General features: G+C 39.1%; 1 protein-coding gene across 3 annotated transcripts in view; it reads right to left on the reverse strand.

The window, feature by feature from the left end:
• The window catches only part of LOC149247113 (protein SEMI-ROLLED LEAF 2-like), a 336900-nt gene that overhangs the window by 209105 nt on the left and 103141 nt on the right, over nucleotides 1–24654 (reverse strand). For all 3 annotated transcript variants that reach the window (XM_089458129.1, XM_089458131.1, XM_089458130.1), the window contains exons 6-8: nucleotides 19511–19639; nucleotides 19278–19325; nucleotides 7934–8112 (exon numbers count right to left, since the gene is read on the reverse strand). In XM_089458129.1, the coding sequence (XP_089314255.1) occupies nucleotides 7934–8112; nucleotides 19278–19325; nucleotides 19511–19639 (356 nt within the window). The remainder of the gene's footprint in view (nucleotides 1–7933; nucleotides 8113–19277; nucleotides 19326–19510; nucleotides 19640–24654) is intronic.

Here is a 24654-nt window from a genome sequence, read left to right on the forward strand (position 1 = left end):
ATCTTATCCATTGATTAGCTTTTAATCTGGGTCGTTGAATGTCAACGAGAAGATTATGTAAGGAAGCTTAAGAGTCATTTGGGAAACACACCAAGAGATCAAGAGATCAAATTTCTGAAGTGAGAAGTTCTCAAGAGGAAGTTCTGATCGAGGAGATTTCTTGCAGTTAAGGGGCAGGGATAGCATCAGGAGAGAGAGAGAGATATTCTTAGCCGGAGAATTATCAGCACAGAGAGGCAGAGAGTGATCCAGTAGCCCAAACACAGAGGCTGACGAAGGGCCACGCAGACGCAGCGTAGAGGGTGAGAGAGAGTCTGAGATTTCGCTGGGGAGAGTCAGTTTCAAAAGCCGGGAGACAGGGTGTGAGACCGAGAGGCTGAGAGCAGAGACTCCAGGCAGCAAATCGATCAGCAAACTGAATGACGCAGTGCCTAGAGAGGTTGACGCAGGGACTGCGTGAGGAGTGTGCAGAGGCAACATGGGGCCTACATGGGGCACTTCATCCAGAGTCTGGATCAGCCATAATTTTCTCAGTGATTGTGTGAGGTAATCTCACAAATCTTTTTGCCAGTATTTCTCTCGGTAACTGAATAACCGGAGAGGTATTCAGAGATGTATACAGAATTTGCTACTGCTTGATAATAATAAAACCCTCAGAACTGTTGCACCGGTTTTCTTTTTCCGGGGACATTTGTCCAAAAATAACGGTGTCCATTGTGTTGTATTTTCTTTCTTGCTCAATCTCTTGTTTCTGCATAATATTTAATTAAGTGAAGGTTGCAGTGTATGTATTACGATATTTTCCATAGGAACTGCAAGTAATTTGCTTAAAGGAATTTAACAAATAGGAGTAATATCATCAGTTGTTGTAGTCGGTATTCTGGTTGAGGAATTTTCACAAAATGAACCACCCTAACTTAAAGGGGATATCCACTGCTATACCTTACACATCATGCTCTTCTCCCTTGATCCCCGAGCAGTTAATCAAAGAAAAGTCATAAAAGAAAAAAGGCATATAAAGAAGGGTGGAAAAAATCAAGGTCGGAGCACTTCATGCGCCATGATTGCTCCCTCCTATACATTATATACCCAAGTGTGGCTTCCTTTTCATTAGCTACCCTTGTACCCCAGCATGTGGCCTAGCATTGCCCCTTTCATTCCCTACTCCATTCATCTCTTTATCACATGCCACAACCCTTTGAAGGATGTACCTTGAACATACTATCCCATTTCAAGGTAGAAACCACCTAATACGATACCTGGTTAACCCCCATTTGGAGCTTGGAGACATTAGCACATGCCAAAGCCCACTATAGAAGGGCATGCCATTATGAAGTGCCCACCTGTAACCCATGGTTTGTAACCTATTTAACTCGATTTCCTTTGATGACTTGTTGTACTGGAAGGCTAGGGGATGCATTGGATCTTATGCAGGATTACAAATGGCCTCCATTTTGGGTTTGGTCTCCCTATACAGGGTCCTAACCCTCCAAAGGGCTACATTGGCACATATAAGGTGTGTGTAGAGAGCCATGGGCCTCCACAACAGTAAACAACACTCCATGGATCCCCAGACATGTTCAGATATTGCTCGAGATTCACCTATTGGATGAGGAAGATGTACGTCATTCACCATGCCCAGTCGGCCCCACAATTATAGCATGCACTTGGCAGATGACCCAAGACTTGTATGTTGATGTGCAAACTTACACCATCATCTGAGCCCTTACAAAAGGTCTACACGCATCTTCGATCTACTTGGAGACCCATGAGGTTACCTATGTCCTCACACCCATTAGGAGCACCACAAGTTTATTATTTGGAGAACAGGGGGCCAAACCCTTGTCCACTACTTTTGGGAGCCTTATTCACCATTGTGGTACTTATGGACTTCATCAGGCTTCTTAGAAAGCCCAATGACATGTATTATTGATCATTCGACCTCTTGAGAGGCTTATTCTTTTTCTATGAGCTAGTTTGGTGGGCATGTCACCAAAAGTTAGTTGTTTTGCACATTATTTTATTTTAGGGGCTAATGTAGGCCCAAGTAGCTAAATCGACCTTATTAGAAGTGTATAAATATAAGTGATGAAGATTCATTTTAGCATCATGACTTGGAATTAGAAATTGTATCTCTTTAGAGATTTTCGCTGTTCTTCTTGGAAGACGAATTTTTGGAGCATGGAATAAATTTTGATGTTTGGATAATTTTCATATGTCTTGGAGTTTCTTGTGGCAAGTTTTTGGATGGTTGGATATATTCTTATACATATAAACACATCTTAATGCTATTCTTTCTTTCTAATTTTGTCACGTACATTGTTGTTGGGATTTCGCTATACTAGGGCTTATTTGTTGCATCTCTTATGTGAATTTGTGGAAAAGTTTTTGGGTAGTGAATGCTTCATGAATGGGACATGTATAATAAATGAATGTTCCTAGGGATGTTTCATTGTGAAATTCATCTTGTTAAGCCATTTATCTTGCAAAACAAAGCATAAAGTCTTTGAAACTGCTTTTTTTGTTGCCCTATTGCTAAGCGAAGTTGTCTTTGAGGCCTCCTTAACCTAGAAAATTCAAAGGTCCATAGTCATAATTCCACCTATCTCCAATCTCCCCAAAGTATTAGCCACTGGTACATCCATAGGTGATCACCTCAAAGCTTATTTCTTTCACCTTCTCCTCTTTCTAGGCCTAGCCTACATAGGTCACCTAGGGCATCAATTATTTGACAATGTAGCCATCCAAACACTTTGATTTTTGATCCACAACTGCGCTGGTGTGTCCTCAAGAAGCCCTCTAAATTTCATGAGATTCAGGCAGTGGGATCTTGAGATATCGCAAGCCCTAGCTTGAAGACGGATTTTTGCCCCTGGTTTCCTTAGGCTAGAAACCTCACTGGGATCATTGCATTATCTTTCATTGAAAATTTCTTCCTTGATCCCCTTCCTCGCCCCCAATTAGGTCAAGTATATCATTAGTTGTTAAACCCTACCCCTTTGACCTAACTCGAGTCCACTTAGTCCTGTGTGGTCCCACAACTTATTGAAGCCAATTTCATAAAGACCACTTGGAAGCCAAGTTTTCACAAGGATCTTAGGAGCTAAGAATCTTCTTGACAAGTCATATGCTCAAACCCTAGCTCTTAGAATTCCCCTAAGCTCTTCCTAGAGAGCCTTTCATCTTGCTTTCAAGGCAAGCAATCCATATATTTGAGCCTCTATTGTGAATAGGCTTTTAGGATCACCTCTCATCGTATCATTGATCCATTCAATTTCGTGATCCTTATTATAACAGGTCTCCTCCCATCAGTGAAAGGTTGTAAAGAGTAGGGACCTTAGGCAAAGTGACAATGGGCTATTGCTCCATTGTTTCCCTTGACCTAGTAGTAGCCCTTCAAGGATCCCCTTTTAGGACCACTACTAGTTTGAGCAGTAACATAGCCTACAAACTCGAATTCACTGATTTAACTAGGAGACAAATCCATGTCACTACAACTAAGTGCAATCTATGTCATCCTGTTGATGTGGAAAATCAAATTTCTCCATTTGAGTAAGGCACAAGTCAAATGAGGCCTTTTTTTGCTACAATTTCAACATTCCCTCTTAGCGAGAAAAGGGCTTTGTACAACCCCAATCCAACTCTTGTGGAACAAATAACACTATCTCTCATTGTTGTCGTTGCTACTACAACAACTGCAATTGAGAAGTATCCAAAATACTAAATCAACTATCTCTGAGCTGCAACTATCTCCTGAGCATCTGATTGCTACTAGTCTTTGCACTGTCTACTGGGAAAATTGCACTGTTGTTGATTATGCACTGTGCCTCATGCATTGTTATCAATACTGCTCTGTGCTCCTCAGTATCTCACTACTCCAACTGACACTGATCCTCCTGCTACTGAATACTGTGGGCCCCTGTAGCAAGGGTAATGATCCATGAGAAGAGTATATTGCAACTGCTACTCCTCTCCTATGGACCCTGCCCAAATCTTTGCAACTCTGGGACTAAGGCTCTACATCGCCCCACCTCACTCCTGGAGGTATGGCTACATGCATGGCGAAATCTACCTCTAGCTTGTAGAGATTTTTCACTCTAACTCCAATCTGTTTCACTTGTCCAATAGCAACATGCTTCAGAAAAGATTTTCCCTTACTGAACACCACATCATAACCATGTCCTCCAATATAGCTACAAAAATCAATTTTTCTTCAACCCAAGCACATACATTAAATTTTTCAAGTGAAGATGGGAGCTTGACTCCCTCTTAAAGGTGACAATACCAATTCCTTTGGTACTATACCTCCCATCATCTCCAAATTCTATGTGCAATTTGAGATCCTTCTCTTCTAGGCTACTGAAGAATTCCTTGTTTCCTGTCATATGATATGAGGCACCAGAATCTAGGTACCACTCACTCCCTCTTACTATGCTTGCCATGCAAGCAAAGAGGTGAAATCTAACTCGAATTGAGATGCCAGAGCATCTCCTCTTGCTCCTGCTACAGGCTCCTTGCTGGATTTCTTGTGCGGACACTTGGTTGCATAGTGTCCATATTCATGGCAGTGAAAACATTTTATTTTTTTGAGGTCCTTCTTCTTGCCATTGTTTTGGTTGGATTCTGCCTCACCTTGGGCCTTCATGCCTTTGGCCTTCTTTCCTTTGCCAACTAGAGCACAATCTTCTTCCTCATCTGCAATGGATGTGACACCATCTCTAGTGTTTCTTCTGATCTCCTCCTGCACCAAATCAAACCAAAGTCTCTCCCAATCTAGTAGCTTGTCTCTTCCATTAACTAAATCCTGATAGCTATGCCAGGATTTCGGAAGGCCAAGGAGTGCTAAGCTCACAAGTTCAAATGATGGCACATTTTCTCCTACTCCACTAAGTTCATCTCGAACCTAACTGAATCTAGAGAGGTATTGTGGAAATAGGATCCCCACTGTTAACTAGGATCCCCAAGTTGGAAATTATGGATTCCATAGGGGCGTGGTGATTCCTCCAACACCCCCTTCAAACGTAGCACGGGGGAATTGAACCTGGGTCCAAGAGACAAAAATTTCTTCTACTATTATGTGGAAAGGAAAACACACTATAGAAACACATGCAATAACATGCAACCATCAAAACACAAGGAACACAATGATTTTGCAAGGGAACCCAACGAGGAAAAACCCCTTCGTTGCTTTGCATTAATTCAGATGAGAAAGAGAATCAATTACAACGTCTTGCTTCAACTCTGAAACACACCATGCACTGTAAATCTATTCTCCTGTGTGAAAATTTCAAGTCTAAAATCTTGTTGAAGCAACTGGAAATTATTTTTCTAAATGTTAAGTAATTTAACAATATATCTGCTATGGAAAATACCAAAGAATTCACATTGCAACCTTCACAAATAAACTGCGGAAAATAACAGCGCTGGAAACTGAGAAATGCTAGCACACACACATCAAAACTAACACAGTTGTTTTTGGACGAATGCCCCAAAAAAACCCAATGTGGGAAAATCGGTGCAGCAGTTGGTGGGAAAATCGGTGCAGCAGCTGAGGGTTTTTATTATTATGCAACAATGAGGAATTCTGAGTACAACTAGATGCGAAATATGGCTATCCTACAGAGAAAACTACTGGCAAAAATCTAGTGAGGAATTTCCCTCACCCCACAAGTAAATACAAGCTCTGACTACGGCTCCAAGTGAGCCATCCAAACTGGTCTGCGCAAGCCTGCATAACCCTTGCACAGTCTCTTCCCACGCACAGCCTGAACCAGCTACTCCTATAGTCATCCTGTCTGCCACTAGCTGAGAAACTGTCTCTCCGGCCTCCTAGAACCCTTTCCTGGCAACTTGAACTGAAACTCGGCTTCTCTCCAGAAAAATTGAACTATCTCTAGCGGCTTCTATGCAACCCCTATGTCAACCTCACTGTGGCTATCTCTACCTCACTGCAAATGCACTCGTTGGATCTGGATAGCTTCCTCCGGCCCCACTATCTTTGCCCCTCTTTGTCTCTACTTCCTTTTGAAATTCGAACTCTTTCGGCAACTGCTAGCTCTTTGGAAAAATCAAACTCTCTAAGGAAATCGAACCCCTCCAGTGTGTTCTCCATCTACCCATCGACATCTTATAGTCCTTTGTTGGACACCTAATGGCCAAGATTAAATCTTAATCAAGAGCCACGATCATATCAAAGTTGATTCGTGTGAGTTTCTAGATGATTCACACCTTATCTCAATTAATTCTGATTAATTATCCCATTTTCCTAAGTTTAGATTTCGGAAATAATTAAAAATAGGCTAATAATCTAATTGAGACACTTCTAGGTGGAATTTCCATAAACGATTTCTGGGTTTCGGAGATCTCATGTGTTTTAGCCTCTCCACAAAGTTTCGAGACTAGAACACCTCCAATGCTACAAAAACTAACATATTTCTCACTGACCTGCTCTAACCAACACTTAGCCAAAATATGCCTTTGCTTTCCTCCTATTTCCTTGCGCAATCCTTGAGGAAATTAGCCCCTAAAAAGTAGGAGAATTCTATGTTTCCTTGTGCAATCCTTGAGGAAATTAGCCCCTAAAAAGTAGGAGAATTCTATGTTTCCTTGTGCAATCCTTGAGGAAATTAGCCCCTAAAAAGTAGGAGAATTTTCTATTTCCTTGAGCAATTCCTAAAGGAATTGATCACCTGCTGCAATGCAAAACATGTACACTCAACTAGTATAAAACAATAAATAAAACCAGGCCTTTTCCCACCATTCAACTAGGCAATTCGAATTCCATGCTTGACTAGGGCTATTTTTGGTAAATTGATCAGTTAACTGAGAGATTAATGAGCTAACAATTGTTATAACTACTCAACTGAACTCCTAATGACTCCATTCTAGACTAGAGCTCAAATAACTGATTTTAACTAACAATAACGCCACTAGATTGCTAGATTTTAGCATTCAACCCATGCACAGCTCCACTTCTAGCCTACAAACTCGAATTTACTGATTTAACTAGACGACAAAGCCATGTCACTAGAGCTAACTGCAATCCAAGTCATCCTGCTGATGTGTTAAATCAAATTTCTCCATTTCACTAAGGCACAAGTCAAATGAAGTCTTTTCTTGCTACAATTTCAACAAGGTTTTCATGCTTTTTATCGACTGGAAAAATTCCAGGTTTTGCTGTTTGTAATTTTCTTAGTAGGCATCTAATTTCCCACGGAGGGAATCCCTTGTATGCTGTAAAACTAATGTTAATGGATACCATATTTGAAGGGCATAATTTTCTATGTGCATGTGTATGAGATTGGTCAATTTTGTTTCTGTTGTTTTATATTTTATTCACTTGTTAAAAATCTCACCATTGCTTTTATCAGTAAATCTGCAGTTAACAAATTTACAGCAAGTGATTTGCCAGGTAATAAATTGCCAATAGTTGGAGTTAGTAAAGTTAACAGTTAGGTGGCATGAGCTGTCATGAATGAATAGAAGTTGGGTACTAAACATTTATTGTGGGATCTGTGAACGGAAAGGTAAGTTCTTGGAGAAAATTGGATGATCAAATTACATGGCAGAAAATATGGAATACTACATGTCAAACAAATCTTATAACTCTACAAAAATCAAGAAGTACAGCTACTTTACATAATGATTTCTCCAAGTTTAATCAAGGAGCAATAACATAATTTAAGAGTGGATTAGGTGATTAAGTGGTTATTAGAGTAGATATCTTTAAATTAAATTTAGATTCTCTAATTTCAATGCTATGACTTACACGTCGGGCCTTCTCAAATCTGTTGGTCGAGGAAAAAAATAAGTGCCTAACTCACAAATCTACTAGTAAATGTAAATGTATTGTTTTCCATTGTAATAAAAGAAGCATTTTCTAACCAACAAAAAACAGAATATGTTCTTTGAACTAGGGCTTAATTGGAGTTACCTTGTCAGTGTAGAAGGATCTTTGAAATGAGATCTAGGCCTTTCTAAATCAGAATTGGCTCCCCTTCCCTCACATCTAAGAACCTCGTCCACCCAATTATGATGCAAATCACCTCTCTCATGGTTATGCTCTTGATCACTTGTAGGAAATCCATAATTGTCCAATGTAACATAGACTATCTGCAACGTTGTTAAAAACATAAACTTGTAAGTGGTTTCTCTTGACGTTTAAACATCCAAAAATTGATATAGACATTACAACTATACAATGAAACAACTTGCTTTAAAGAGATAAAGATAGACATTACATCTTACTAAAGAGATTCCATTAACAATCACATGCTTAATGGAAAAAGAGAAGATTCATCTTTTAAAGATAGATTAGGAATCACCTAAGCAAAGCTAAATCCTACTTATAAGTTTGCAATGCATGAAGCAAAAGAAATGCAGATTTGATAACATATTATTCAATTTCCTTGTTTACGCTACACATGAAAAGACTAATAAACTGGGTTGGATCATTATATTATTTGTCATCTATCTCGATGCTTTCAAAGTGGAAAAAATTGGAAGAATGGCAAGTCCCAGTTTGGAAAATTGGGTTTGAAACCTTTCATAGCCAGTTTGAAGCATCAAACAACATTTTTGGCAGTCAAAACCTTCCCAACTTTTAGTCCCCTTAACACCGATCTACCCTCAAAGACCCTTCATACAGTCCAAAGATCGCGTCAATCAAAGCTCATATGCAAAAGTTATGACTCTCGCAACTTGACCTACAATGTTGACCACCACAGTGCAAGAAGGGTCAACCCCCATTATGTTGAAAAATGTGTAACTAGGTTTGGTCTTCATAAGTATGAAATGTACTCTTGTAAATTATAAAATGAAAAGAAATTATTATTATTATTATTATTAGAGCATGGGTTTCATGCTCAAGTTCTTTTATTTTATAGGTCAAGCACCCATTGAGTGCTTCTAGGGTTTGTCCTAGGTCTAAGAGTCATTGTCATATATTGACGACCCCAATGGGTACACTGTAACTTGTAAAGAAAAATTATTTTGGACTTTAAAGTGTCGAAACACCCTCCAAGATCAAGTCGGCCTAATTGAAGAGCCACGTCTACCCCTTGACGAGGCCTATATAAAGGGAGGAACTCATCCTCCAAAGAAGCATCTCTCATTCTATGTGAAGACGAGGTCGAAGAAGAAGGACGAAGAAGAGCTCGAAGAAAGTCAAAGTGTTTGGGCTAGTTCTCTCTCCCACGTGCTAGACGAAGCTAGGGTTTATGCACAAGGGTTATATCTAGTTCGATCTTGGAAGGAAGAGAGGAAAGAAGGCAAGCGAAGGTCACTTAGGGTATCTCTCTAGCCCTAAGTCACAAGGAAAGGCAAGCAAAGGGAAGAAGAAGGCTCTAAGAAGAAGATCAAAGTTTCCAAGTGTGGCAGCAGCAATTGTCAGGCAGACAAAATTTCAGATCTGCAGTAGGAGGTCAAAGTTCGTGCAACAGGAGGCCGAGTTAGTGGTTGATCTTGATCTTCGAAGGTATTAGTCTAAGTCACAAGCTCTTGGTATTCATCAATTTAAGGATCTATAAGAAGAGAAGAGATTTAAGGGTTTTCCCCTCAAGAGGAGGGGTTTTGGCCCTGGCTTGCAGTCTATATATTGATAAATGATGGTTGAATAAACAGTGGGGATGTAGTCCATGCTTCATGATAAGTCTGATTGGTACCTTTATTTCCTAAGAACAGTCTATAACAGCATTGAACTTCAGCAAACGTGTCACTTATAAACAAGCTATATATTGCTAATGGCACACACAACTCTCATATCTCTGTGATGAATGAAATTCTCAGCTTTACCTTGCGATTTTAAAGGTCTGATAAATAACACAGCAGCGAGCAAAATAACATTTCCTTGCCAAAAACATTTCACTTAACTTATTATGGTTGTCTCTCAGTGAATGGTGAAAAGATCTCTTAAAGTTTTGGCAGTTAACATTGACCTCAATGTTATGATCACATGATTATGCTCCAACACTTGTACCTCAAATTTTGTGTCAATCATTCTAACTTGGATATAATCATCTGAAGTGATTGGATGCTGATAAGAATGCTACACACCTAAGCAACTGGCAATGGTGATTTTTCTTTGAAATCATTAATTCATGATAAGCTAACACAGTTTGTAGTTTGTACATTTGCCACTATTGTCCAGCATCACAATAAGCATATAACATGCACTTTTGATTGTTAAAGACTTGTTACCGCAAAATCTAGCAAGCCAAGGGCAAAGCCTCACTAGGCAATCTAAGTCTTATGGCAACAAAAAATTAACCACCACTGTCACCTCAGTGGCCTTTGTTGTTTTGTGATCAGATGTTATACCCTCAATGGAGGCTTCCCTAGCAAAGCTCAGAAGTTAGATGACTAGGGTTCCAAACCAAGTGGCTCTCTGAGGAGCTTGTAGATAAATCACCTAGAAATGTCCTCAATAAAGGAGAGTTCACGAATGATAAGAGTCTAATAGTTATGGAAGAAACTACCGGAAATGCCTTGGAGGCCAAGATCAGAGTTGCAAATGCTCAAATTCACTTTTCACCAACCCCAATAAACTAAAGAAAAAACTATTACAAGATAGGGTTTTTATGATAAGCAGAATTACAGCATGCAATAGCATATAACAACAAAGAAATAGCCTTCGAAAGGTTAAGATCAAGGACTATAGGCTATGAAAGACTCAAGACGTAAGCAAGGGATGCGTCAAGCTTAGGTTTTTAATGGTTGAAGATGCATGTAACAGAAATAAATATCTGGATGAAAGCCTTATTTTTAGGGGTCAAAAATGCAATCAATGCTAGAGTTTGCCTTATTAAATGCAAATTCTACCAATAGTGTTGAAACTCGATGTTCTATGCTGAAACAATTACTTAAAATTGAAACTCCTTCAAGCTGCAATATCAGTTAAGCAATTGTAGATAGAACATACACCATATAAACCGTATGCAAAATAGAAGACAGACAAGAACACAATGAGACACGGAGAATTTAGGTCCAATGACCAGGGCAAAACCCACAAGGGGAAAACCCAACCAGATTCTTCTTCTATTAGAAATCAATTGTTTAGCCAAATCTGAAGAATATCTTTATTAGCGACAGTTGATGCAAACACTGAATCACTTTGGCTCACCAAGTTCTGCTCTTATTCTCCAAGTTTCTCTCTCACTCTCACAATCCTTCTCTAGTCTCTCCAACTCTCTCTTTCACGAGTTCGAAGTCTCCTTTCACAATGCACGAGTAAGTAGTCAAGATGAGAGGCACATATATATAGGTGGAGCAAGGAGTTCAAGCTATGAAGGAGTAACTCGCATGCGTTGAGGGAGAGTTACATATGCCATATAGGGAGGTAGGCGTCACTTTGTAAGTCATGCCATTAAGGAGGTATGCTTGCCTTTGTAACTTATGCCATAAAGAGTAGTACGCATGCCTTAAAGGAGAGAGTGTAACATATGCATTGAAGAGTGCATAAGAGGAATATTTTATGACAAGTCTTTAATGCGTGTAAGAGAGTGTAAGAGGAGTGCAACAAATCCATTAAGAGAGAGAGAGAGGGTAATGTATCATTAAGTGAGAGAAAGGGGTACGAGTGCCATAAAGGAGAGAGAGGTGCGAAGTAGCATGATTGAGTGCCAAGTAGGAAAGATGACATGTATTTCCTTTTTAATATTAATATTATAGTATCACAAGGATAATCATAATTATATTAATGAAAATATTGATGATTAAGTAAAAATTGAGCAGTTAGGATTGATTAAGGATAAGTTAAGTGATTTTCCATCATTTATACTTGATTACCAATTGAAGCAGGGTGATTTACTATTTTTGGAAAGTCATGCTTGAAATGATAGACATGACTTTCTATTTTTAGAAAGTCACTTTAGAATAGTCAGAAATGAGATTTTATTCAAGGAAATTCATCCCTTAGTTGCCAATTTTCAACACTCCCTCTAAGCTAGAGAGGAATTTCTTACTGAAGAGTGCATAAGAGGAATCTTTTATGACGAGTCTTTAATGTGTGTAAGAGAGTGTAAGAGGAGTGCAACAAATCCATTAAGAGAGAGAGAGAGGGTAACACATCATTAAGTGAGAGAGAGGGGTACGAGTGCCATCAAGGAGAGAGAGAGGTGCGAAGTGGCATGATTGAGTGCCAAGTAGGAAAGATGACATGTATTTCCTTTTTAATAATAATATTATAGTATCATAAGGATAATAATAATAATATTAATGATAATATTGATGATTAAGTAAAAATTGAGCAATTAAGATTGATTAAGGATAAGTTAAGTGATTTTCCATCATCTATACTTGATTACCAATTGAAGCAAGGTGATTTACTATTTTTGGAAAGTCATGCTTGAAATGATAGACATGACTTTCTATTTTTAGAAAGTCACTCTAGAATAGTCAGAAATGAGATTTTATTCAAGGAAATTCATCCCTTAGCTGCCAATTTTCAACACTCCCTCTCAGCTAGGGAGGAATTTCTTTCTGAAACAAGGATCTTTGCTTTGGAACAATGATGTTACAATCTAATGAAGAAGAATCATCATAGGGGAGATTCATCCATCACCCTATATTCACTTGGGGGGATTACCACTTGCCAACACATGACAAGGATCTTGCACAACCAAGTCTCATCTCTGCTTGGGGGGATTACCACTTGCCAACAATGTTGATTTGAGGTAGCATCGAATGTGCTCTAGCCATGAAAATTGGTGGAGAGGCTAAAGCACATGAGATCTCCGAGACCCAGAACTCATTTTGGAAAATTCCATACGGATGAAGATTTATTAAAATAATTAATATTTTAAATGAGTTCCTAAGTCTAAACTTAGGAAAATAAAAATATTAATGGGTATTAATAAAGATAAGGATGAGAAGCTTATAAAAGATAAGGATCAAGACTATTTTAATGTTAGTCGTTGATTAGGGACTTAACCTCGGTCGTTGATTCATCAATAGGAAAAGTATAAGAGGGGGCTTGAGGGTCAGTTGGAGACACACTGATGAAGACTAGTCAATTCGATTTCTGGAGCGGGGCTTGCTGAGAAATTCGAACTAGAAGATTGCATTGCAGCAAGAGGTAGCGAGTACAGAACAGAGAGGCAAGGACAGTGTCGGAGGATCAGCACAAAGATCATAGAGGCAGACGCAGAGCCACTCAGGAAGATGCAGAGGCAGCAAGACTGCGCAGTCACTGGAGGGCCTGCGTGGGTGATGCAGAGGGGCCCAATGCTGACACAGAGAAGCAGAGTGCTAACGCAGAGGGTCTGGGAGATGCGTAGAGATTAGCTGGTCTGACACTAAACCGAGGGGAGGTGTCGGAGAATTTATCTCTGTTGGGTGAGACAGTTTGGCACCCTAGTTGTACTCAAGAAAAGATGATTAATAAAATCCTCCTCTACTGCACCGGTTTTCCCACATTGGGTTTTTCCGGGGACAATTGCCAGAAAATAACTGTGTTGATGTGTTTGATTCTTGTGCATGTATTTGTCTTTGTTTAATGTTGTGATATCTGCAATAGAATTTATTTTAATATTTACTGAAGGGATTTCGTAAATAACTTATTGAAGAATAAGTAGATAAAATAAATCAGTTGCTGCAGTAATAGAATTTTCACATGGTATCAGAGCAAAGAATCAGAGACAGGAAAGGAAAATCAATTATGGGTCGAGATCATGACGCAAAGGCATCAACATCAGGAGACTCTAGCAGATTTTCAGAAAATTGCACAAGAGATAAAAATTTTGATTTCTCTATGTTGGCTTCCAGATTGGAAGAAGAAGTTTCTTGTGTAACAAGCTCGCCATCATCTGAGGTATGGTATATGGACAATGGAGCCTCCTGGCATATGACAGGAATCCGAGAATGTTTCTCAGATTATCAGGAGGAAAGGATGAATTTTCAAATCACCATTGGGAATAAGGCAAAGTGTACTCCAGTAGGTGAGGGTACCATTGTTTTTCAAACAGAAACGGGACAGCGGTTCTGAGCTACCAATGTACTGCATGTGCCAAGACTAGGGATGAACATATTTTCCATATCACAACTTCAAAGCAAGGGCTATGATGTTTTCTTCATTAAGGAGAAAGTATACATCGAACTCCCAAGCTGGAAAAAGAAAGTGCAAATCGAATCAAGAGTAACAAGCTGTACAGGTTACAGCTAGAATCACCAATGGCACTGATAGGCAGTCATGGAGACAAGGATTTGAATGAACTATGGCACAGAAGAATGGGACATTTGCACCATGTGGATCTAAGAATTCTTAGGAAAACTATAATAGGAGTTCTAGATCTTAGTACAGAAAGAGATGATGCATGCAGAGGATGTGCTCTGGGCAAGTATGTCAAAGCAGCATTTCCTAGAAGTAAAAACAGGTCCAAGAGTGTACTAGGATCGATACACTCAGATATATGCGGACCAATGTCTACTAAAGCTCTTAGTGGTGTCGAATACTTCGTCACCTTCATCAATGACCACTCCACAAAAACTTGGATTTATTTTCTGAAAACCAAGGACGAGGTTTTCTGTTGATTCAAAGAGTTCAAGGCTCTGGTGGAGACTCAAACTAGAAAGAAAATAAAATTTTTGTGCTCAGACAATGGTGGAGAATATGTCAACAAGGACTTGACAGATTTTTGCGCTAGGGAGGGCATCAGAAGACAATGGACAGCTCCATACAATTCGGAGCAGAATGGAGTAGTAGAAAGGAAGAACAGGACTACCGTGGAAGCAGCCAGGGCCATGATGTATGATTAGGATATGCCAAAATTCCTGTGGGCAGAAGCATGCAACACGGCAGTCTATGTCCAGAACAGAACTCCTCATCGGGCATTGGGCAAGATTACTCCAGAGAAAGTCTTCACCGGAAAGACACCTGAAGTCGGTGATTTCAGGATATTTGGGAGCTTAGCATATTGCCACATACCCGAGGAGAAGAGGAAGAAGTTGGATCAAACTGCAAAGAAAGGATATCTAGTGGGATATAGTGAGAACACTAAGGCATATAGAATTTTCTTCCAAGGAGAAGAAAGGTAGTAGTTCGACGAGATGTGAAGTTCATGGAAGATAGGGCATTCCGAAAATCTCGAGAAATGCCTTCCAAAGAGCAATCAAAAGATGAGCCGTTGGCCAAACCACTTCAACCAGCGAAAGCCAAGAATTCTCCTTCAGAATAGGAAGAATCACAAGAGGAGCTGACAAATGCACCTGCTACCAGAGGAAGAACGAGCCAAGAACTTCGACAGATTCTGCGAGATTCGGAAGATTTCATTGTAGCACTGAAAAACGATAAGAGGGAGCAAAGACAACCAGATAGATATCAGGCCTTAGTAGCTTAGGATGGGGAGCCTTCCAGTTTTCTAGAAGCCACTCAACATCAAGTTTGGATGGATGTGATGGTGGAGGAGTACAGCGCTATATTGGTGAACGATGTTTGGGAAGTAGTGCCTAGGCCTCAGGACAGATCAGTGGTAGGTTCAAGATGGATCTACAAGATTAAATAGGTTGCAGACGGCAGGATTGATCTAAAAGTACAAAGCCAGGATTGTGGCTAAGGGGTATGCTCAGAAGGAAGGAATAGGCTATAAAGAGACCTTTGCCCTAGTAGCCAGGTATACATCTATTAGAACTGCGATACCTCTTGCAGCACAGATGGGATGGGAGATTCATCAGATGGATGTCAAGACGGCATTCTTGAATGGGGTGATAGAAGAAGAAGTATACATTGAACAACCAAAAGGCTTTGAGACACATGAGAAGAAGTCTCATGTATGCAAATTGAAGAAAGCCTTGTATGGGCTCAAACAGGCACCTAGAGCATGGCATGGATGAATTGATGGCTACTTGCAAAAGATGGGGTTCGTCAACAGTGATGCAGATCCCAATCTCTACTATCTGGTTGTAGAGAATGAGCCTCTAGTACTAGTATTATATGTGGAAGATCTCTTCCTAACAAGATCATCCGGGCTCATCGAAGACTGCAAGAAGTATTTAGCCATAGAGTTTGACATGAAGGATTTGGGACAGATGCATTATTTCCTGGGGTTGGAAGTTTGGCTGCAGAAGGATAAAATCTTCCTAGGACAAGGGAGATATGCTACGGAGATCTTGAAGAGATTCAAGATGCAGCACTGTAGGCCGATCGCTACTCCAATGATTACCAACTGGAAGAAAATTGATGCATCAGAAGACAAAGATGTTGATCCCACCTTATACAGGCAGCTCATAGGGTTCTTGATGTATCTGGTCAATACCAGACCAGACATTTGTTACGCTGTCAACACCCTCAATCAATTCATGGTGGAACCGATGAGGGCTCATTAGGCAGCAGCCAAACATGTTCTCAGATATATACAGGGAACAGTCGATTATGGACTCACTAGGAATGGTTTTGGCCCTAGCTAGTAGCCTACATCTTGTGTCCTTGTGTACTATTGATCTTTGTGTTTTGATAGTGGTTTGATGATAAGAACAACATAATAGTAAGAGAAGAAGAAGCTAATAATCAAGAAAAGTAAAAGAACATCACAAGCAGTTATCAAGTCTAAGAGAAATCACTTCAATTGTAGCCCTATTGATTTATCAACAGGTTTTTCTCCCGAAAGGGTTTTCCAGGTCAAATCTTGTGTCAAATGTGTATGTGGGCCTTTATTTTGTTGTTCTCTATTTTCTGCGTAATTTTAATTCACATGCTATATTATTAACGGTAACCTACAAATCCAGAAATTTAAAAGGAAATGAAGCTGTAATAATGTAGAAAATCAGATTTTAAATATAACTTTATTAGATCTGTTGTGATGAACTGTCCAGTAGAATATCCACGGCAGTTTACAGATCATTTAAAGACACTTGGCATCTTTTTGCTATCATATGGGAAAGGTGGAATCCAATCTTAAAGAGCACTCCATTGACTTGGTCCTTATTGTTATTTTAGCATGCATTAATAGAAGATGAGCTTATTAAACAGCACACCAAGGGAGGAGGTTACATTTGGCACATACTTACACTTGTCCTTGAATTTTTTTGAAGAGGAACACCTATTCTGGCATGTTGTTCTATGAGATCATCATTGTAGGAGCATATATGTGCATGAGATCCACTTTGTATGGAGTTGGTTAAGGGAAGAAAAGTTCGGGTGAATTATGTTATATTTTGTTGGAGTATAAATCATATTGATGTGAGGGCTGCCATATCAAATTCTGCTGGTATATGTCTCTATCTTCACATCTGTTACTTCTTGTGGATTGTTTAGATGTTACAGCAGGATGTTTTGAAGAGGTACTCATGCACCCCTTCTCCCCTAATGTAATCCATATTTCTCAATGAAGATTAACGTTGTTTGTTCAGTCTTATTTGATGGCTCTTGTTGACCTCTTTTTCTTTATTGATTGCATCATATGCTCATTGATTTTGAGCTGGTAAACGACAAACCATCGTAATAGATTTATCATATAATTCTTTGCATCCGTCTGTTGAATTAACTGACAATGTCCATGTATAGCATAACATGTTGAATTTTCCTTCATATTATAATTTTTTTCATCAAATAATGCTTAGACTCCATTTTCCCAAAGGACAAGGCACTCAGTCTTACTTGTCTTCTCACCCTTTAATTAAAGATCAATAAAAACACAGATCAATCTGGTTTTTAGATATGTGCTAATAGACAGATTAATGATTTGATTTTGGTGAAACTCGTAGTGCCAAAGAAGAGCTGGCCTAAAGTGAAAGGAGTTTCTTCTGAGGTGACAGTGGATACAAATTCGGATATTTCAAGAGTTGTCCTTGGTTTTGTATCTAGAAGATTGTACTCATCTTGTCTGCAGAACCAGGAGGTAGCAGGTTACTTGAGTCTTGATTCCATGAGTTGAGTTGATAATATGCAAATTCTCTATTGAGATAGTTAATTGGATGAGAATCTTGTGTTAATCATGCATGTGGATATGCCTCAGTTGAGAAACTTTATGGATAGTTGTGTATGAATGTTAGAATTACATTACAATAATGAAACTTGATAGCATAAACTAGTTGGTTGTGAAGTGCAGCAGTGTCTTTTTCATAAGCATGTCTATAAATTCCATTGTTATTTCCGTAAAGATCTAAAAGGATGGAAAAATTAATTCCGCATTATTACAGCATGAGAAATATATTATCTTACTGTTAGAAGACCAAATTTGTGCATCACTAGGAAATCCAAGTTAGAATGAAGAAAAAATATTCTAATGGAGTGCCAAAGCAGGCAGGCAAGGGAGGTGCATCCAAGTATGCTGCAAAATAAGAGGTGAAACTCAACCTCAAATCATGACCAAAACGTTCTGAAAGACCTGCATTCCCAAAAAAAAATCATTTCATCCTAGCCACAAAGGGGGCTACCAGTATATGTAACACTAAGTTTATGAAGACTAGTTTTAAAAGCGAACCCTCAATAAAATATCAGCCAACCCCATATTTTGTGCTTGAAAAAAGACGAAAGCACTAGCACCTCCTCAACCAACAATTCAAGATCCTGCAGCCCCCTTATTTTGTTCAACCAAAGGGCAATGTTGAATGTGCCATAACAGATTATAAATGTACTTCTCCACATGAATGTAAAAGGGTTTCCCACTACTCCAACCCAATTAAAAGGACCTGATCCATGATGTTGAATTTTCAATAGACAGCTTTCTAGAATCGTACAAAAAATGCCCTCATAAACAATTTTATCCAAATGATTGAACTCGTAAGTTTGGTTAAGATCACTCCAACCATATCATTGTTTGTGCTCGTGGTTCCACAAATCATTCCAAAAGAAGAGTCCACTTTATAGTGTTAGGCAAGGATAATAACTATTAATAAGGGTACAAGTACAACTATATGACACCCACTTTCATAACAGCAATACTTACATTTATATCCATTTTATTTTTTGTATTTAGGCTGGAGATAAATTTGTCATTCATTTGAGATCTTGTACGCAATATATTTAGCAGTCTCACCAACATGTGTCTGATCAACAAACAACACTAATATAATTTTTTTCTTCTTCCCTTTCCAATATGTATGTATGCATGATCATATTGATCACATTTTGTCATTCTAAGGCATTCAGTCCTTACATCTTTCTTTGTTAAAAACAACCATGTTTAAGTTGCAGCAGACCACATTTCCTTTCAAAGAGAGCAGGAAACGCTACATTGCTAAAAGTTGAATTTATATCTTAAGGATATGAAACACCACCAAAAGTACCTATGCATCACCAAACCAGAATGCATATCCATTACCATTATAATCAATGGCATACTTACATCATCAAAATTAGCTGAAATATGTGAGCATTCACCCATGAACCAAACCTGCAGTGAGCATGGAACATGTCAGACTATTTATTTTACTTGGTACAACTCCTAATGATGCTCAGGAAGTCTCAGAATAACAGTCTACAAGCAGTCTCTATACAGATAATTCACAGCTACTAAATTAATCTACACCGGCTTTATAAACATGATAGCACCAGACTCTACAGAAAGAATGTCACTACCATTGCAGAAAGGGTCTGTAGACTTGCAGCTCGTAAATGACGATGCCTATCATGTTCCCCATTCTCACGAGCAAGCCCACAGACTTTTGGAAGTAATCCATTCAAATTGTGCATGTAAGTCCCATCTGTCTGTATTTATCACTCAAGACAGTAAGATGTAAGTCCCACTTATTGGTAGTATCCAAAATAAAGTTGCAAAATAATTTGTTAAGAACTAAAACAAAAATAAGGAAGGAAGCGTTCTCTAGTCCATTTTCATCACTCCGAAATTAGTTTTCCTTTCTAAAAAGTCAGAGAACCTGCTTTCTACACACATGGACAAAACAAGAGATATACAAATGCTTTTGTCCAGAGGTGTAAGTGATTATAATGAAATATTGATCACATCTTCACAATTGAGCCATTGATGAGGTCCGTAATTACTCTTCGAAAGTTTACAGTTGCTTTGTAGACTTTCAGAAAGAGTTTAACACAGTACCGGGGGAGGCTTTATTCCATACACGGTTTAAGAGAGAAGGAGTGGAGCAAGAGCATTGGGAGCGTCATTTTCCAAAAATCCTTGGGAGCAGAGAGTTCCCAGAGTGTCTATTTTATATATATAGATATATATATATATATATATATATATATATCAAGAAAAAACATCCAGAATGCCAAATTAATTGTAGATTATATGAAAACATGCATATTTATACATCAATGAAGATAGAAATTAGAAATGGCATCCATGGTACATTAATGATTAATCATTTGAGCATGAACCATCTAGATTCTAGCAATTACAAACGAACATACAAATTTTTAAGCCAAATAAAAGAAAGAAGACCATTAAATTATGGAATGAAATAGGTTATCTAGCAACTATCAACAATACAATGAACAGATAACTGCAGCAGAGAAAGACCAGCACTGGTGTGCCCTCATCCGTCCTTAGCGCTGGTTATTTGGTATGTAGTCCGTTTCCTCTCCTTTTTCTCCATGAAGAGCGTCTTCTGGATAAAAGAATTGGGTCGGCCTGGTCTGAAGTCGTGGGGATTAGAGGGTCTGCGTCATGTCTTGATTATACATGCATCCGTTTTGTTCGGCATCTGGCTGTCCCGAAGGGGATTAATTGTAGTTTGCTACCTCTCCCTTTTCTCCATGAAGAGAGTCTTCTGGATAAAAGAATTGGGTCGTCCGAGTCTGAAGTTGTTGGGATTAGAAGGCCTACGTCCTGTCTTGATAATGTATGTGTCACTTTGAGGGTTAAATTATGGTAATTGAACTGGGCATGCCCCTGTGTCTATCAAGTTTGGTCTCCTCGCGCTAATAGAACCCATGGCTCCGTATCTGTACAAGGTTGACCTAGTTGGGCTCTGGGGTAGTATAGTGAAGTCTCGGGCCTATGGCTGTCAGAATTCTGAGTTGAGTCGGGACGGGTGGGTGTTGGGTAAACTAGTGCGGGGGGGGCTATGCTGCCACGGAGACTCCCTGGCATTCTTGTCGGAGCAAACCCTTGGGTTATATCCATGCAAGTCGGTCTGTGTTGAGTCTACCTAGTGTTACTTGGGAGCGAGAGCGAAAGCAGGGAGTGGGAGCGAAAACGGGAGCAAGAGCGACATTTTCAAAAGATCCCGGTTTGGGAGCGAATCCTGGAGCGATTTTTATATAATATATATATTTTTTATATTTTGATACATATATGTCAACAAAAACATGTAGAATGATGAATTAGATATAAAAAACATAAAAAAAAAAAAAATAGATTGATCATTGAACCATCAACCATATAACATCAATCATCTAGAAGTTATAATCTTCATCAACCACGTCCACAAGTTAGTAACATACAACATATTGAGTCTTGTGAATCATGATTCATCAATCTTAAAGTTTCAACTTCAAGCTTTCAAAATTGAAAATTCAATATATAACATTTATCATCATTGATCACCAAAGTTGTACTTGTAAGCTAAGTTTAAACTTTAAACTTTAACCATTACAAGAAATAATATCTAACATGAAATGAAATGTTATAAAATGAATTATGAAATGAAATGAAACAACTTTCACGAAGCATCATATTCATAATTCAGAATCATTACCAATGAGTTATAATTGCCAACTTCAAACTTCAAACTTAAATTGTCACAGTCATATATTGTTTACAAAAAATATCATTATGATATGAAAGAGTCAAGACTCAACAGTTATGAAAACTAATAGAAACCAGAAAAGACAAGTAAACTATAAATCTATTATCTACTACTACATGTGGCCCTTGCCACGAGAAGTGTCTAATGTATGAGCAGGTCGTGGTGGTCTTCTAGGAGTCTCCCGCACAGATCGACGACCAAAACCAGAAGGCACATGCCCTCCACATGAGGGTGTAGATGGAGGCGGCGACAGTAAAGGAACAAGACTCGTAACTCGAGCACTGCTACTGGATGGTGGAGGTGGCATGGTTGTTGCTTCATCTTCCTCTCTCATAAGTTCCGCTTCCAGTTCTTCAAGATGTATAGTACCATCCTCCAAATTATCATGCTCTAGGTGGTTGTCCCAAATTTTATATGTTGGATTCTCATAAGCCAGATCACAATAATGACTCAACAACCTCAAGTTGTAGTGCACATAAACCAAGCTTTCTGCCCAGTTTTCATTGAGTCTGTTTCTTTTCACATTATGTATGAAGTTGTAGGTGCTCCAACACCTCTCTACAGAAGAAGTATTTACAACCTATGAGAGAACTTTTTTTGCCAATTTTGACAAAAGTCCATGGCCGCCATATGATTCCCACCATGTGAGAGTATCAAATCTGTCTCTATCTTCCATTGCATGAAAGGTACCAAACAAACCAGTTCAACTGAAGTATCTGCCTAATTCAAGACGCACACTAGCACATTCCTCCCTGTCAAGTATCAACTTTTCTAATGCTTGCAAATATCCTGTAGATACCTCTTCATCTATATGGGGTTTGACCCTAACCCCACCCCCTGGTGCAGGTTTGCCCAACCAAGACATAGAGTAGTATTTTGGCGTAAGGATATACGCCAAGCAATGTAGTGGAACATTAAGTTTATCGCACCATATACACACACAATCGTGAATCAGTGTATACAAGATGGGATCATTGTTATGAACAATATCTTTTATTTGCCCCAACATGGTATCCATCTGCTCATACACCTCACCAATCACTGGTTTATCTGTATCTGAAAACTGAATCATGTGATAAATGGGCTTGGTGAAATCCAATACTTGCCTCACACGTGCCCAAAATATACCATCAAGAGCGGCCTCCTCCACCTGTTCAAAACCTTACCTGTCAGCTGCATTTGTAGCCCCTTCCTTTAATACCTGCCAGTGTGGACTTGATAGTAGATAGTTACTAGATACCATGCTAGCCAGTGACTCTCTTACCTTTAAAAGGTGCCTGAAGGTAAGGTAATAGCTACCAAATCTAGTCCTCGTAATCTTCAACAACTCCAATCTTGAGTGACTGCGGAAAAGGCCATGGGTAATGCTATGATTTGTAATAAATTTTATCATTTGTTTGCCTTTCTTATACAAATCACCAATCCATTTGTATTGTTTGTTTTTGCTCTTAACAATATCATGCATCAAAAGGTTCATTGTGTGAACCAAACACCCAGACCAAAATATGTTGGGGTACTTATCCTCAATAATTGCTCCCGCTACCTTACAACTAGGAGCAGTATCAGTGATGACTTGGATGACATTGTATGGTCCAATACACTCAATTGTTTCAAGTAATGGTTCTGCAATGTTGATGCCGGTCTTGAACTTGTCCGAGTAATCATATGTTGAAAGAAAGATGGCACCACTAACAGATACAGCAAGAACATTTATCAATGACTTGCCTTTCTTGTCCATCCATCAGATACAAGGGACACCCCATGGTCAGTCCAAGAGCTTGTCATTCTATTCAAAGAATGTGATATTTTTGCTTTTTCATGATCAAGTCCAACAGTTCTTGCCTTGTTATACCTAGGGCTCTTGTATCCTTTAGGGGCATCATTTATGGCAAAAACCATTTCGTGCCAATAAGGTGAGCGAAGAACATTGAATGGTATCCCACATGCATAGAGAAACCTGTAAACTTTTGAATCCACATCATTCTTACACCCTTCATCAAGGAAATCTGATATGCTTCTACGCCTTAAACCTGGTGACCTTGTGCCTCCATATCCACTGCCTTGGGAGGATGCTGAAGGAGTTCTTTGTGCATGTGATTGTGAGCTTGGTTCAAAGAAACCCTTTGATTTTTTAGATTTGTATTGGGCTTCCTCCTCTTCCCTTATGTATTTGGCTCTATCTGCTGCTGACACACCTGTACAAGTTTTGATTCCTATTTGTTTATCTCCATCCCATGGCATTTTCCCGTAGAGGTGTTTTCTGGCACGGGTGTATGAACCTGTGTAATTATTGTTGCAATGGGGGCAATGAAATTTAGTGGTTCCACCCCCTTTCCCTGCTTTAGGCCTATTAACATATTTCCACAATGGAGTTTGGTCTTGTTTAGTTTTTTGAGCTGACTCATGTTCACTCTCCTCCAACTCCTCACCGGGGTTTTCATCAAATCCACTATGTCCCCCTTCTTCATTCCCTTCTTCATTTTCAATTTCAACCCTCCTTTTTCTACTTTCCAGCACCATAATAACCAAAAAAGGAACCAAGAAGAAGAAAATGCCAAGAAATATAACCATGATGTTTGAAATTTGAATTTTTGAATCTGCAAAATTTAAAAAAATGGAATGGGAAGGGAACGAGAAATAGAGAAAAATTTATTTATTTATTTTGGAATAAACATTAAAAAAAAAATTGTTAGACACTCTATTCAATATTGTAGAGCCTACCTCTTTGCCATCCAATCTCCCTTTGCTCCTTGCTTCCTCTTGCTCCTTGCTCCTTGCTCTCTCTTGTTCTCTCCTTGCTCCTCACTCTCTCCTTGCTCTCTCTTGCTCTCTCCTTGCTCTCTCTCACTCTCTCCTTGCTCCTCACTCTCACCCTCTCTCAATCTCACTCTCACTCTCACTCATTACAATGATGAAATGAAATGAGGGAGGGTCTATTTAACCCTCCTTCCCTCCCTCCCTCCCTCACTTTATTTCCACAAAAAACATTTTTTTCTGCCAAAATTTTTT

This window comes from Pinus tabuliformis, chromosome 7 (assembly GCF_031772625.1).
Source record: "Pinus tabuliformis cultivar Carrire ecotype Pingquan chromosome 7, CPIR1, whole genome shotgun sequence".
In the NCBI taxonomy this organism is placed as follows: Eukaryota; Viridiplantae; Streptophyta; class Pinopsida; order Pinales; family Pinaceae; genus Pinus; species Pinus tabuliformis.